The sequence below is a fragment of the Diceros bicornis genome, chromosome 15 (assembly GCF_020826845.1).
Source record: "Diceros bicornis minor isolate mBicDic1 chromosome 15, mDicBic1.mat.cur, whole genome shotgun sequence".
Classification (NCBI taxonomy): domain Eukaryota; kingdom Metazoa; phylum Chordata; class Mammalia; order Perissodactyla; family Rhinocerotidae; genus Diceros; species Diceros bicornis.
This window is the reverse complement of record NC_080754.1, coordinates 66457069-66472164: the sequence shown is the minus strand read 5'-3', so window position 1 is coordinate 66472164 and position 15096 is coordinate 66457069. Positions and strand designations below refer to the sequence as shown.

At 40.8% G+C, this 15096-nt stretch overlaps 1 protein-coding gene across 2 annotated transcripts in view; it reads left to right on the top strand.

The window, feature by feature from the left end:
• Nucleotides 1-11365: 11365 nt before the first annotated feature.
• Nucleotides 11366-15096, top strand: part of KPNA4 (karyopherin subunit alpha 4) — a 58439-nt gene continuing 54708 nt past the window's right edge. The window contains exons 1-2 of one of the 2 annotated variants that reach the window (XM_058556485.1): nt 11619-11666; nt 14477-14582. In XM_058556485.1, coding sequence (XP_058412468.1) covers nt 14544-14582 — 39 coding nt within the window. In that variant the 5' untranslated portion in view covers nt 11619-11666; nt 14477-14543. Of the gene's footprint in view, nt 11667-14476; nt 14583-15096 lie in introns of both variants that reach the window. The other variant, XM_058556484.1, reaches the window with a different exon arrangement.

The following is a 15096-nucleotide window of genomic DNA, read 5'->3' as shown; positions in this document are numbered from 1 at the left end:
CTTTGCCAGCTGGCGCAAGCATCCATAGTACTGCTGCAGCCCCAAAAGTGGGAACGTGCTTCAGTGTGACTGTGGGAAGGGGCAGTGGCAGCCTGAGGCCCAGGCGCAAGTGGTTTTCCGGCAGGTGGGAGAGCCCATCCTGCCACTGTGGTCCCGAGTGGCCCAGGCTTGGACCCTGTGAAGAAGCTCCGCCCACCAAGCACAGCAGCTGGTGCGACCAGAAGAAGAGGCAGCAGCAGATATATGCTCAGGCAAATGCTTTCCTGGCCGGCACGAGCACCCATAGTACCACTGCAGCCCCACAAGCAGGAACACACCTCAGCACAGCAGCAGCCCTGAGCCAACAGGCAAATGTTCTCCCAGCCGGTGGGACCATCTACCATAGCCACATAACTTCCAGCAGATGGAGTGAGATCAGAAACACAGCTCCTGCTTTCCCCCAGTGGTTGAAGGAGGAATCTGCAACCTGATACTACCACAAATGCACAGCCAAAAGATTAATTCATCAAACACCATGAAAAACTACAACAACTCAGAGCAGAAGGAGAATTACAAATCCCCAGAAATCAACACTGAAATCAAAGAAATTTATAATCTAAATGACAGAAAATTCACAATAGCTGTCATAAAGTAATGCAGTGAGTTAGAACATAACTCAGAAAGACAGTTCAAGGAGCTCAGGAATAAAATTAATGAGGAGGAATACTTCACCAAATAGATTGAAACTATAAGAAAAAAACAAGCAGAAATTCTGGATATGAAGAACTCACTTAATGAGATAAAAAATGATCTCAAATCTTTAAAAAATTGAGCTGACATTATGGAGGAAAGATTTAGTGAGTTAGAGGAGAGAAATATAGAAATGCTTCAAGTGGAGGAGGAGAGAGAAGTAAGATTTTTTAAAAATGAAGAAATTCTTTGAGAAATATCTGACTCAATTAGGAAATGCAACATAAGGATTACAGGTATTCTAGAGGGCGAAGGGAGGGAGAAAGGAGCAGAGAGCTTGTTCAAAGAAATAATAGCTGAAAATTTCCCAAACTTGGGGAAGGAATTGGACTTACAAATACATGAAGCCAACACAACTCCTAATTACATCAATGCTAAAAAACCTTCTCCAAGGCATACAATAGTAAAACTGGCCAAAGTCAACAACAAAGAAAAAATATTAAGAAAAGCAAGGCAGAAGTCAATAACCTACAAAGGAACCCCTATCAGGGCTTTCAGCAGATTTCTTGGCAGAAATCTTACAGGCTAGGAGAGAATGGAATGATATATTCAAAATACTCAAAGACAAAACAGCCAAGAATACTCTATCCAGCAAAACTATCCTTCAGATATGATGGAGAAATCAAAGCTTTCCTAGATAAACAAAAGCTGAGGGAGTTCATCACCACTATCCTTCCCCTATAAGAAATTACTAAGGATGCCCTCATACCTGAAAAATTAAAAAAAGGCAAAGGTCTACAAAGTTTTGAGCAAGGAGATGAATAGACAAAATAAAAAAACTGCAGCTCTCTTTCAGAACAGGGTAACAAACACTTAATTATAACTTAAGAGATAAAGAGAAGGAAAGCATCTATAAACACAACTATAAACACTTCAACTTAGTCACAACAAACTCACAACACAAAACAGAATAATTTGTGACAACAATAACTCAGAAGGGGAAGAGGAAAGAGATGGAACCTCCGTAGGCTAATGGAGATAAGATGCTATCAGTAGAAAGAGGACTATCTCATCTATGAGATCTTTTCTACAAACCTCATGGTCACCACTAAACAAAAAATCAGAGCAGAGCCACAACTACAAAAAAAAAACAGAGATAACTGAGAAAACCTCCACAGAAAACCACCACACTGAAATGGCAGTCAGAAACACAAAGGAAGAGAAAAAATGGAAATATAGAACAACCAGGAAAACAAGAGATAAAATGGGGGTATTGAGCCCTCATGTATCAATAATGACTCTAAATGTAAATGGATTGAATTCTCCAATCAAAAGGCACAAAGCAGCTGGATGGAGTAGAAAATAAAACCCAACAATATGCTGCCTCCAGGAAGCACATCTGAGCTCTAAAGACAAACATAGGCTCAGAGTGAAGGGATGGAAGACTATACTCCAAGCAAACGGCAAACAAAAGAAAGCAGGTGTAGCTTTCTTTTGTTTAGATCAGACAAAGGAGACTTCAAGATAAAAAAGACAATGAAAGACAAAGAGGGGCAGTAGATAATGATAAAAGGGACTTTCCACCAATAGGACATAATACTTGTAAATATATATACACCTAACATAGGAGCACCAAAGTACATAAAGCTACTATTAACAGACCTAAAGGGAGAAATGAACAGCAACACAATAATAGTAGGGGACCTCAACACCCCACTTACATCAATGGATAGATCATCCAGACAGAAAGTCAACAAGGAAATTATGGATTTAAATGAAACACTTGAGCAGGTAAACTTAATAGATATATACAGAACATTCCACCCAAAAACAGCAGAATACACATTCTTCTCAAGTGCACATAGAACATTCTCAAAGATAGACCATATGTTGGGAAACAAGGCAAGCGTAAATAAATTTAAGAAGACTGAAATCATATCAAGTATCTTTTCCGATCACAATGCTATGAAACTAGAAATCAACTAGAAGAAAAAGGCTGGGAAAGTCACAAATATGTGAAGCCTAAACAACATGCTACTAGACAATCATCGGTTCAATGAAGAAATCAAAGGAGAAATCAAAAAATACCAGGAGACAAATGAAAACGAAAACACAACATACCAACTCTTATGGGCTACAGCAAAAGCAGTACTAAGAGGGAGAACTGTAGCTATACAGGCCTACCTCAACAAACAATAAAAATCTCAAACAAGTAATCTTAAACTACACCTAACAGAACTAGAAAAAGAAGAACAAATGAAGCCCAAAGTAAGCCAAAGGAGGGAAATGATAAAAATCAGAGCAGAAATAAATGAAACAGAGACTAAAAAAAACAATACAAAGGATCAATGAAACTAAGAGCTGGTTCTTTGAGAAGACAAAAAAAAATTGACAAACCCTTAGCGAGACTCACTAAGAAAAAAAGAGAGAGGGCTCAAATAAAATTAGAAATGAAAAAGGAGAAATTACAATGGATACAGCAGAAATACAAAAGATTATAAGAGAATACTATGAAAAGCTATATGCTCACAAATTGGATAACCTAGAAGAAATGGATAATTTCTTAGACTCATATAACCTCCCCAAACTCATTCAAGAAGAAATAGAGAATCTGAATAGACCAATCACAAGTAAAGAGATCAAAACAGTAATCAAAAAAACAAAAGTCCAGGACCAGATGGCTTCTCTGAAGAATTCTACCAAACATTCAAAGAAGATTTAGTACCTATCCTTCTCAAACTATCCCAAAAAATTGAAGAAAATGGAACACTTCCTAACTCATTCTATGAGGCCAACATTACCTTGATAGCAAAACCAGGCAAGGACAATACAAGGAAGGAAAATTACATGCCAATATCGCTGATGAGCATAGATGCAAAAATCCTCAACAAAATATTGGCAAATTGAATACAGCAATACATTAAAAGGATCATACACCATGATCAACTAGGATTTATACGTGGGACACAAGGATGGTTCAACATCCGCAAATCAATCAACGATACACCACATTAACAAAATCAGGAAGAAAAATCATGTGATCATCTCAATAGGTGCAGAGAAAGCATTTGACAAGATCTAAAATCTGTTGATGATAAAAGATCTCAATAAAATGAGTATAGAAGGAAAGTACCGTAACATAATAAAGGTAACATATGACAAACCAACAGCCAACATCATACTTAAGGGGAAAAACTAAAAGCCATCCTTCTGAGAAAAGGAACAAGACAAGGGTGCCTACTCTCACCACTCCTATTCAACATAGTACCAGAGGTTTTGGCCAGAGCAAATAGGCAAGAAAAAGGAATCCAAATTGGAAAGGAAGAAATGAAACTCTCGCTGTTTGCAAATGAGATGATTCTATATATAGAAAACCCTAAAGAATCCATCAGAAAACTATTCAATAATCAACAACTACAGCAAAGTTGCAGGGTACAAAATCAACTTACAAAAATCAGTTGCATTTCTATAATAATGAACTAGCAGAAAGAGAAGTCAAGAATATAATCCCATTTACAATTGCAACAAAACGAATAAAACATCTAGGAATAAATTTAACCAAGGAGATGAAAGACCTAGACACTGAAAACTATAAGACATGACTGAAAGAAATCGAAGAAGATATAAAAAAATGGAATGGCATTCCATGCTCATAGATTGGAAGTATAAACATAGTTAAAATATCCATACTACCTAAAGTAATCTACAGATTCAGTGAAATCCCAATCAGAATCCCAATGACATTCTTCACAGAAATAGAACAAAGAATCCCAAAATTTATATGGAAGAACAAAAGACCCTAAATAGCCAAAGCAATCCTGAGAAAAAAGAACAAAGCTGGAGGCATCACAATCCCTGACTTCAAAATATACCACAAAGCTATAGTAATCACAACAGCAAGGTCCTGGCACAAAAACAGACACACAGATCAAAAAGCCCAGAATTAAAACATCTATGGTCATTTAATCCTTGACAAAGGAGCCAAGAACATACAATGGAGAAAGGAAAGTCTCCTCAATAAATGGTGTTGGGAAAACTGGACAGCCACATGCAAAACAATGAAAGTAGACCATTACCTTTCACCATACACAAAAATTAACTCAAAAGGGATTAAAGACTTGAAGGTAAGACCTGAAACCATAAAACTCCTAGAAGAAAATATAGGCAGTACACTCTTTAACATCATTCTTAGCAGCATCTTTTTAAATACCATGTCTACTCAGGCAAGGGAAACAAAAGAAAAAATAAACAAATAGGACTACATCAGACTAAGAAGCTTCTGCAAGGCAAAGGAAACCAGGAATAAACAAAAAGACAACCCACCAGCTGGGAGAAAATATTTGCAAATCATATATCTGACAAGGGGTTAATCCCCAAAATATATAAAGAACTCAACAACAAACAACCCGATCAAAAAAGGGGCAGAGGATATGAACAGACATTTCTCCAAAGAAGATATACAGAAGGCCAACAGACAGACGAAAAGATGTTCAACATCACTAATTATTAGGGAAATACAAATCAAAACCACAATGAGATATCACCTTATACCTGTCAGAATGGCTATAATTATGAAGACAAAAAATAACACATGTTGGAGAGGATGTGAAGAAAAGGGAACCAACCTGCACGGACTGCTGGCGAGAATGCAAAATGGTGCAGCCACTGTGGAAAACAGTACGGACATTTCTCAAAAAATTAAAAATAGAAATACCATTGGATCCAGCTATCCCACTACTGGGTATTTATCCAGAGATCTTGAAATTAACAATTCAAAGAGATTTATGCACCTCTATGTTCACTGCAGCATTATTCACAATAGCCAATACGTGGAAGCAATCCAACTGCCCTGCTACAGATGAATGGATAAAGAAGATGTGGTATATATATGTGATGGAATACTACTCGGCCATAAAAAAGACAAAATTGTGCCATTTGCAAGAACATGGATGGACCTCGAGGATATGATGTTAAGCAAAATAAGCCAGACAGGGAAAGATAAACACTGAATGATTTCACTCATATGTGGCAGGCAGACAAACACATGGACAAAGAGAACAGATTAGCGGTTACCAGAGGGGAAGGGGGCTGGCGGGTGGGTGAAAGGGGTAAAGGGGCACATACGTATGGTGATGGATAAAAATGAGACTACTGGTGGTGAGCACGATGCAGTCTATACAGAAATTGATAAATAATAATGTACACCTGAATTTATACAATGTTATAAATCTTTATGATTGCAATAAAATAATTGGAGGGGAAAAAATAAAAAATGTTTTAAAAAAAATAGGGATAGGGAGCCTGCCTGAAGTGAGAAGTAGTGGGATAAGAGGTTTGGGCCTATACCCCACCCACTCCCAGTTCCTTATTTCCCAATCCCTAGAATCCTAACCCTCCTCCCTACCAGTTTAGGCTACTAGAAACCATGAGAGTCTAACCGGTGAGGGCTAGGCCAGGCTCCCAAAACATCAGGTAAACTATGAATTTGCAGAATGTCTAATTCACGGAATTCTAAGTGTAAGGAACACTGTCATCTTTGTAATTGCATCACCTAACACAATTCCTGGTGCATAGTGGCAAAGAGAAGAGATGTGTTCCTGCTGACCAAAGCTGTAAATCCAAGTATTTTCCTTATAGAAACACTGTCACATATTGTGACAAGGTTCCATGGCATTCAAATAAGTACTTGACAAATTAAATAAGCCTTTGTGAGCTAACCTGAACACCTACCCACTAGTCATGACCATGTTCTCATGCACATGTTTCAAAGAACTAATCTTCAAGTAAACTTTTGAAATATCACTCATTTGTACGTCACTATACTTGGTTGATGCTGTTAACACAAAATTTTTAAATTGAGGGTCTAGGCTCAATGATTTCAAGTTTCCAAATAGCATTCTGCTTAATACTAATGTCTCAAAATTTCCACTCCCACCCACCCCCAAGTTCCTAAAACTGTCACACAAAGGAAACTTTTTTTTTTAAGAAACACTCACTAACATCCAGTTCTGGGGAACTCTGAGAAACACTGCTGTAGGTCATATGATAGTCTCCTTGACTATTTGGCTTCTTAAGTGGTTCTTTCTGTGCTAATTACTTCTTAATAATTAAAAACAAATGATACAGGTGCCAGGCCAGTGGCATAGTGGTTAAGTTTGCTTGCTCCTCTTTGGGGGCCCGGGGTTCACAGGTTCGGATCCTGGGTGTGGACCTGCACACCGCTCATCAAGCCATGCTGTGGCAGCTTCCCATATACAAAATATAGAGGAAGGCTGGCACAGATGTTAGGTCAGGGACAATCTTCCTCAAGTAAAAAGAGGAAGATTGGCAACAGATATTAGCTCAGGGTGAATCTTCCTCACCATAAAAAATATATATATATTTTTATATATATATATAAATATATATATCCTTTATATATATAAAATACACATATATCCTTTATATATATAAAATATATATATACACATATCCTTTCATTTTCCAATATTTTAGGCTCAAGTGAAAAGCAAGTGAAAAAAAGCTTTAGAAAATCTATGCATGTTTGCCTGGTGGCAATACAAATAGATATCAACCAATAATCAATGATCTGTATACATGAGTATAAATTCAGTTTTTATCAACTGAACTAAAAAATTTAGTTTTTCTTCAATTAATTAGTCAAAACTAAGCTTAAAAAAACTAAGTTAAAGAAAAATTGGGTGGCTCACCTCTCCAATCAAATTAATATCAACGCTTTTTAGCTTTTTAATTCATCATCTCTTACCATTCAGGGACTTTGGTCAAAATAAAGAAGTAGTTTTCTCCAGGCTCCTCAAGTTATAAGTCAGAAAAGTCCTGGCAATAAACAGAAATGAATGAAGCCCCCCCAATACCTGATCAACTATGTTTTCCTAAGAAAATAAAGGTATATTATCAAAGGTCCAATGTTTTCCTCTGAAAAAAAGAACTACTCCAACTACAAAAAACATAAATTACAGTTTAGTAAGATTTAGCAACATATAAAGTTGCGTCTTGTTTCAGAAAATACTACCTAGAGTTTTGCTCAAGTAATCTCACAAAATCCAAGGTACTCCCTAAACAGTAACGGAAACGATAAGATCCATATTATAAATTAAAGAGAGATTCCACAATCTTCAATTTAATCTAAGTATCATAAGACTACTCCAAACTGCTTAAATAATTATCAATCATAATTCTTTTTGAAATTATATTTGATCAACTAAAACCCTGTGTAAACCTTCACAAATCCTCTCATAAATATCTGCTGCAGAACAGAGGAAGATTCTTTATTCAGAAAGTGACTCTAAGAGGAGAATTTCATGACACATTGAAAATAAGTTATTTCCATATTTCAGTCTTTTTCTATACCAAGTTAACAAGTCAGGATATTAAGTTACCTGGCACTGAATATCCTATTTGAAAACAGGTCTCATATATAGGTTTCATAGTGTTTGGTTACAAGTATATTTCATATACACAAAAAACATCTTTGTTAAATATTAAATAGTCTATGTTGAAACGGTATTAATGGCTGCATCTGACTACTTTCTTATTCAGCAAGTTAAATTTCTGAAACTACAGTTAGAGCTATTGTATCTTGCTAATTAGGCTGCCAATCTGCATTTAAAGCTACAGTCATGGGCTGCATAACAACAGTTCAGTCAATGGCGTACCACATATATGACAGTGGTCCCATAAGATTAGTACCACACAGCCTAGGTGTATAGTAGGCTATACTATCTAGGTTTGTGTAAGCACACTCTGATGATCGAACAACGAAATCACCTAAGGACGCATTTCTCAGAATCAATCCCTGTAGTTGTTAAGCAACACATGGCTGTATCACCAACTCTAGAAAAACTTCTTTACCCCTGTTATAAGTTATGTATCCTCTATCTGGGAAGAACTGGAAGTATAGACACTAAACATTTAAACTGGCTGGCAAACAGGTAGTGACAATTTCAAATGAAAAATTTAGGCCAGCAAACAGATTACCTAAGCATTATAATTAAGGATAATTGTTAGTCTTAGCAAAGTGTGTCACAACTACTTTTAAACACGTGGGGGGGTATGCCCTGAAACCTATGTCTCGTCTACTCCCTGAACCCTGGAATGAGTATGATACCAAATTAAGTATTCTTAGAAGGAACTCAGTGTAAATCATAAGCAATAGCAACTCAATTCACATCTTTTATCAAGAAGTGTTACCTTGTTTTTAACTTATGAAACATAACCAAAGACTTTTAGATTCAAGTCTTACATTTGACAGTCACTGAGCGCATTCTATGTGCCACGTACTACTAGGTGCGGGTATACAGAGAACAAAACAAATATGGTCCTTGACTTCAGAGAGCTTATTGTCTAGAGAGGGAGACAGGCTTTAGACAGACCTTAAAAAACAAACCAAAATCACTTTGTGGTTATTTCCTGTTTGTACTGCATCTCACTCAGTGGGGAACTGTGATCATGCCCTTGTTTTAGGAGTATTCTGCAGAGAACCTTGAGTTGTTTAATCATCAGAGACAATCAGTTGTAGCTGGGAGACATAATGGCAGTGTGGGAGAGCGAAATTGGCCACCTCAACATATGTCTCTTTACCTTCATTATTTTCTCTGGAGGACATTTGACCTTCCCCCCTAACTGCCTAAACGAATTTAACTCTGGGTATGGATATACCAGCAGGGTCCTTGGGAAGCCCAAACATTTACATTTGTAAGGGAAATCTCCATTTGTAAAGGTATCTACCTCTCTCTACTGGGAAGAGCGGGGGATGACCCTATCTCTGGAAACTCTTATCAGCACGGAGGAGAAGACTTAAATCTACACTCTCTTGATTGCTGTGCTTTCTGGTCTTTCCCTCCCCAACACCCTCCTTTGTCTATCTGAACAGGCTATTTAAGGCGAACACCTCTGCGGTTTGTAGAGAAACACAGTGTCCCTGGTTTCTCCCATGTATACATGTCATTAAACTTTGATTTTCTCTCCTGCTCTTCAGTCTCATTTCAATTTAATCTGTAGCCCAGCCAGGAAGGCCCAGAGCGGGTAGAGGAGACTCTTCTTCCCCCTTCAGCAGACAATTTTATAACCTTTATCATGAAAGCTGTCATGGAATTTATTCCAACAAGTACAAAATATTCATCTACATACGCATGTCGACAAGATCACTTCTAATTATAGGGTGGAATTCACCAATAATTTGTTTTCTTGAATCCTGCTCATGACAAATATCCATGTTGGGGGAAAATACACACATATTCCAGCTTTTCAAGTGAAATTTCTTATCCTAAACTCATTTTGAAAACATCAGTGCCCCAGTGTGCAATGGTACTTCAATTAAATGATTCTTTAGGGAATATTTATAATGAATGTCATGATTTAAAGTTAAAATCGGCACTGAATTTACATTCAAGTTAATCTTCAGTGTGGATTATTTCCATGTACAGCTTCTGTTTGCCTAGGAAGCTGAAAGTATACCAAGTATTGAGGACTTTAAAGGTATTATTCTCATTTCAAACATTTTATCTCTGCACGCTGTTCTACTCAAAAAGAATGCTAGTATGGAAGTGGGAGGGAAGGGGATGAGGAGTGAAAGTTCCCAAAGGAGTTTGAATCAGGGTCTCCTCCCACTACGTCGTCAAACTGAAACACACCCGACGCTTCTACCCTGCCGCTTTCCTTCCGACCTCAGTCGCTGCTGACTACCCCACGTTTACCTGTACATTTGAAGTACTTTTAGTTGGTATTTAAATATATTTTTAAACCTTTTCTTTCTCCCCTTTCCAGAAATATTTGAGTACGTTCTTTCGTAGCTTGTTATTTTCGCCTCTGATAATAATATTCCTGGTAGGGATGTATGATCTTCGAATTCGTTTCCTTTCTCAACAGAGTTACAATATTACACTACTGTGTCATGTGCCACAGACCCCGCCTTCCAGAAGTTAGTACTTGATGGCCAAGAAGCTTCTTTACTCTCTAAGACCGAATACCTAAGAGGTGCTAACATCAAAGGATCATCAGCGATTCCAAAGTTCCTACCTGTTGCGGGGACTTGGTCAGAGGAGATGAATCAGATTTGTCTAACGCGTCCTTTTCCTTTTCCACTCACCAACCCTCCCGCTTCCCGCCGCGCCCCCCAAAGCACGTCACCCTGCAGTCCTGCCCCGAAGCCCGGCCCTCAGACGCAGGGCCGCCTCCGGGGAACGGAGCTGGTGGGGCAGAAGGGTCCCGACCCGCGATGGGGCAGGCGCAGCCCTCACTTCCTGTAAAGTCGGCGGAGAGCGCAGGGAATACCCTGGGCGAGAGGGCGCACCCGAGAAACAGTGGACGTACTCCTCCTCGGCTTCGAGCCCGGACCCCGGACATCTGCGGCAGCAGGACGCCCGGAGCAAACCACCACGCTCCGGGGCTCCTCCCTTTCCCCCGCTCCCCTCTTGCGGTCTCAGTCTCCTTCGCTTCCTCCCCCGCGCTCCGGCGGCACGGGGCCCCACCCCTCCCAGACTTCCCGGCCGCCGGCCCCTTCCTCCCAGCGCAGCTCGCTTCCCCTTTCCTTTTGCTCTCTTCGCCCCCGCTCTCCATCGTCCTTTCTGATTGGTCGAGCGCGCCGGAGCCTGGGTAGCCAATCAGCGAGCGGGGTTGGCGGGATGGGCGTGGTCGCGGCGCCGGGCCCTCAGACCGAGGCTGCCTCCCCCTCTCAGCCGGCAGCGCATTCCGCCGCCGTTGCCGCCCGGCCCCGCAGTTGTCTCAGCCCGAGCGCGGTCGCGCCGGATAGGGCGGGGGGCGGGCGGGGAGAGGAGCAGGAGGCCGCGCGAGGCAGGGAGAGGAGGAAGGCCGCGGCTGGCGGCCCGGCTCCCGGGAGTGTCGGCGCGGCGTGGTGGTTGGGGCGGATCCCGCGGGGCCCGGGCGGGGAGGGAGTCTCCGGCCCGGCCATGGCGGACAACGAGAAACTGGACAACCAGCGGCTCAAGAATTTCAAGAACAAAGGCCGCGACTTGGAGGTACGGTCGGGGCGCCGGAGGGCGGGGCGCGGGCGCTCGGCGGCCTCGAGTGCGGGGGGCGGGCGGAGCCGGGCCGGGCATGGCGCCGGGCCGCCCGCCGTGACGCCTTTGCGGCCGCGCCGGGAAGTTGGTGCCGGCCTGGGCGGCCTCCGCCGGGAGCGGCGCTGGGCTGCGGCCTAGGCCTGCCCGCGGCGCCGGAGCCGGAGCCGGCGCGTCCGGGCCGGGAGGGCTCCCCCGGCGCGGGGTTCCGGCGCTCGCTCGGGCGCCGGCGCCGCGGCAGGGGGCGGGAGGGCGGCGGGGAGCGAGCCTGCGGCCCCCGAGGGGGCTCGGAACTTCCTCGGCGCGGCCCGGGGCGTGTGCGCTGACAGACATGTCGGCGGGTCTTCCCGACCCCCGCTTTACTCCTGTCTCCCCCGGTATCCGAGCTACGGCAGTCCGCTTCTCCGTGGAGAAATGCCCCTCCTGGGGATGCTGACATGCCTTCCAGCAGCCTGTGTTTTATTCGGATGTAGCTGACTCAAGACGTGGCTCACAGTGTGCCCTCTTCCAGGCAAAGGATAGCCCTTATTTCAGCTTGTTCAGAAATCTTTCTACCGCCTCCTGAGAGCCTCCAGCTGCGTTCTTACGTATAAAGTCCAGAGGGTTATAGAAAGCTGTCATCCGCTAATCTACAGTATTGTTGCCCTCCACCTGCTAGTGGTGGTAGTGGGGGATGGGGTGGGCTCTGGAATGGCACCCTCACGTTTTATTATTTTAAGAGAGTGAAGAAAATCTTCATTATCTTAGATAGAGCTGCTCTCGAGGTTCTCCGGCTACATAAGATGTGAGGGTCAAATACGCACATACACACAAATCACAGATTTCTGGTAGAAGACTTCTTCCCTTCAGCTTTAAGAGTCTAGATAAATAGGATTTTTGTTTGTTTCCTTTTTTTAATACTTCCGTTCTGTATCTGAATCAAGAGTTTAGCTTTTAGGAGAAAGCGGTCAAGTAGTATTTTTTATGTTGTCCCTTTGTACTTTTTTGTACTGAGATCTTCAAATTCCCATCACCTGTTTCTGGACTTTGACCATTGCTTGACTGAGGTAGTAACTGCTTGGGGGCCTTTACACAAAGCCATTCAGTCTCTAGGGTAGTTTGTGCTGTCTTAGTGGTTTCATAGTTTGAGGGACTATTGTCTGGGGCTGTGGCTGTTAGTTCTGATTGTTTTAAGGTTAACGTGAGACATGAATCTTGTGATCCCTTTATTTTAATGAAAAAATTTTAACATCTATGTTGAGATAATTTACATGCCATAGAAACCACCATTTAAATGTACAATTTATGATTTTTAGTAAGTTTACCGAGTTGTGTAGTGATGTAATGAAAAAATTTTTGACTAATATGAATATTTAGAATGAGAAAAAAAATCACAAATTACAAAACTTTAAATACTGCAAAGTTACAAAATCCCGAAAAATATCAGTTAGGTGCTTGATGAATCCTTCTACTCCTTTTTTCCCCCTACATTTCTGGCTGCAGTTTTTCTAACAGTTTCATTGAGATGTAATTCACATACCATACCATTCACCCATTTAAAGTGGGCTTTTGGTGTTTTCACATGGTTGTGCAACCATCACCACAATCAATCTTGGAACGTTTTCATCACCCCAGAAAGAAACCCAAACTCATTAGCAGTCACTCTTCATTTCCCAAGTACTGTGTCTTTTTAGATTTGCCTATTCTGGATATTTAATGTAAATGTGTTATACAATATGTGATCTTTTGTGGCTGGCTTCTTTCAGGTAGCATAATGTTTTCAAGGTTTGCACATGTTGTAACAAGAATGTGTCAGTGTGTCAGTGCTTCGTTCCTTTTTATGGCTGAATAATATTCCAGTGCGTGGATATACCACGTTTTGTTTATCCATTTATCAGTTGATAGACATTTGCATTGTTTCTTCCTTTTAGCTATTATGCATAATACTGCTATGAACATCCATATACACATTTTTGTGTGGACCTATGTTTTCATTTCTCTTTGGTTATATACTTAGGAGTAGAATTTCTGGGTCATATAGTAACTTTATGTGTAGCCTTTATTGGGATTGCCAAACTGTTTTCTCAAGTGATCCTTTTGTTTTTTAAATTGATGTTTCCACTTGCTGTATACCTCTTGTTTATTACTTTAGTCAAAATAAGATTAAGTGCTGACTCTATATTAGAATAATATTATGATATGTGATTTTTAAAAATAGCTATAAATACACATTAGGCAGATTTTTTGGAGAAGTTAAAGGTGCCTTCTGGGCATCCTCTGGTGACTTTGATAACCCTGTGTGTACATTAGGAATAGGAATCTTTTCACTTTTCCACCTAAGGAAATGACATATGACTCTAATGGAAAGTCATACTTTGTCCTCACTTGTGACTTACTCAAAGTCACATATGCTTGTGATGAGATGGAAACATCTTTTATTATCCTTAGAGAACACCAGAATGGCCTATTTTGTCTATTTATTAATTACATATATGCCTGTGTCCGTCAAAACACTTAACTATGCTCATCTCCTCCACCCCCAAATATGGTTTCTATGTTGTGCAACAACAAATCCTGAGAAAATACTGCTTTTTGATTTAGGTTTTATGATAACAGCTGTTTCATTGGGAGGTCTTTGGAAAGAAGTATGGACCAGTGCTGTCCAATAAATTTTATTTAATCCAATATATCCAAAATACTGTTGCAATATGTAATCAATGTAAAAAAATGAGATATTTTATATTCTTTTCATACTGAGTCTTCAAAATCTGGTTTGTATTTTGCACTTACAGCACATCTCAATTTGGACTACCTACATTTCAGGTGCCTTATAGCTACATGTGGCTAGTGGCTACCTAAATGGACCACACAGATACAGAGGATAGCATACAGAGTGAGGTAATTATAGCATTTTTCAGTTTGATCTGACATTGTTTGATTTGAAATTATGAAGAGTACAAAGTCCTAGAGTTTAGTTTAATCTGATCTGTGTGTGACCTTGGAAGAATTAGTCAGTCTTACGGTTCTTTCAGTCTGTAAAACTGGAGGTACTTGACATCTGCTTCATGAGTGTTGTGAAGATTGATAGGTTAATGTTAGGAAGATGCCTGGCAATTCTCTGAGCATTTTATCACCTTCAGTTTTTCTGTTTGGGGGGCAGGAGGGGATTTAATAGGATTCAGTGTAATTGATTCTTTTTGTGTGTGTGTGTGAGGAAGATCAGCCCTGAGCTAACATCCAATGTCAATCCTCTTCTTTTTTGCTGAGGAAGAGTTGACCCTGGGCTAACATCCGTGCCATCTTCCTCTACTTTATATGGGATGCCACCACAGCATGGCCTTACAAGCAATGCCTAGGTGCGCACCCGGGATCCGAACCTGTGAATCCCGGACCGCCAAAGCAGAGCACACAT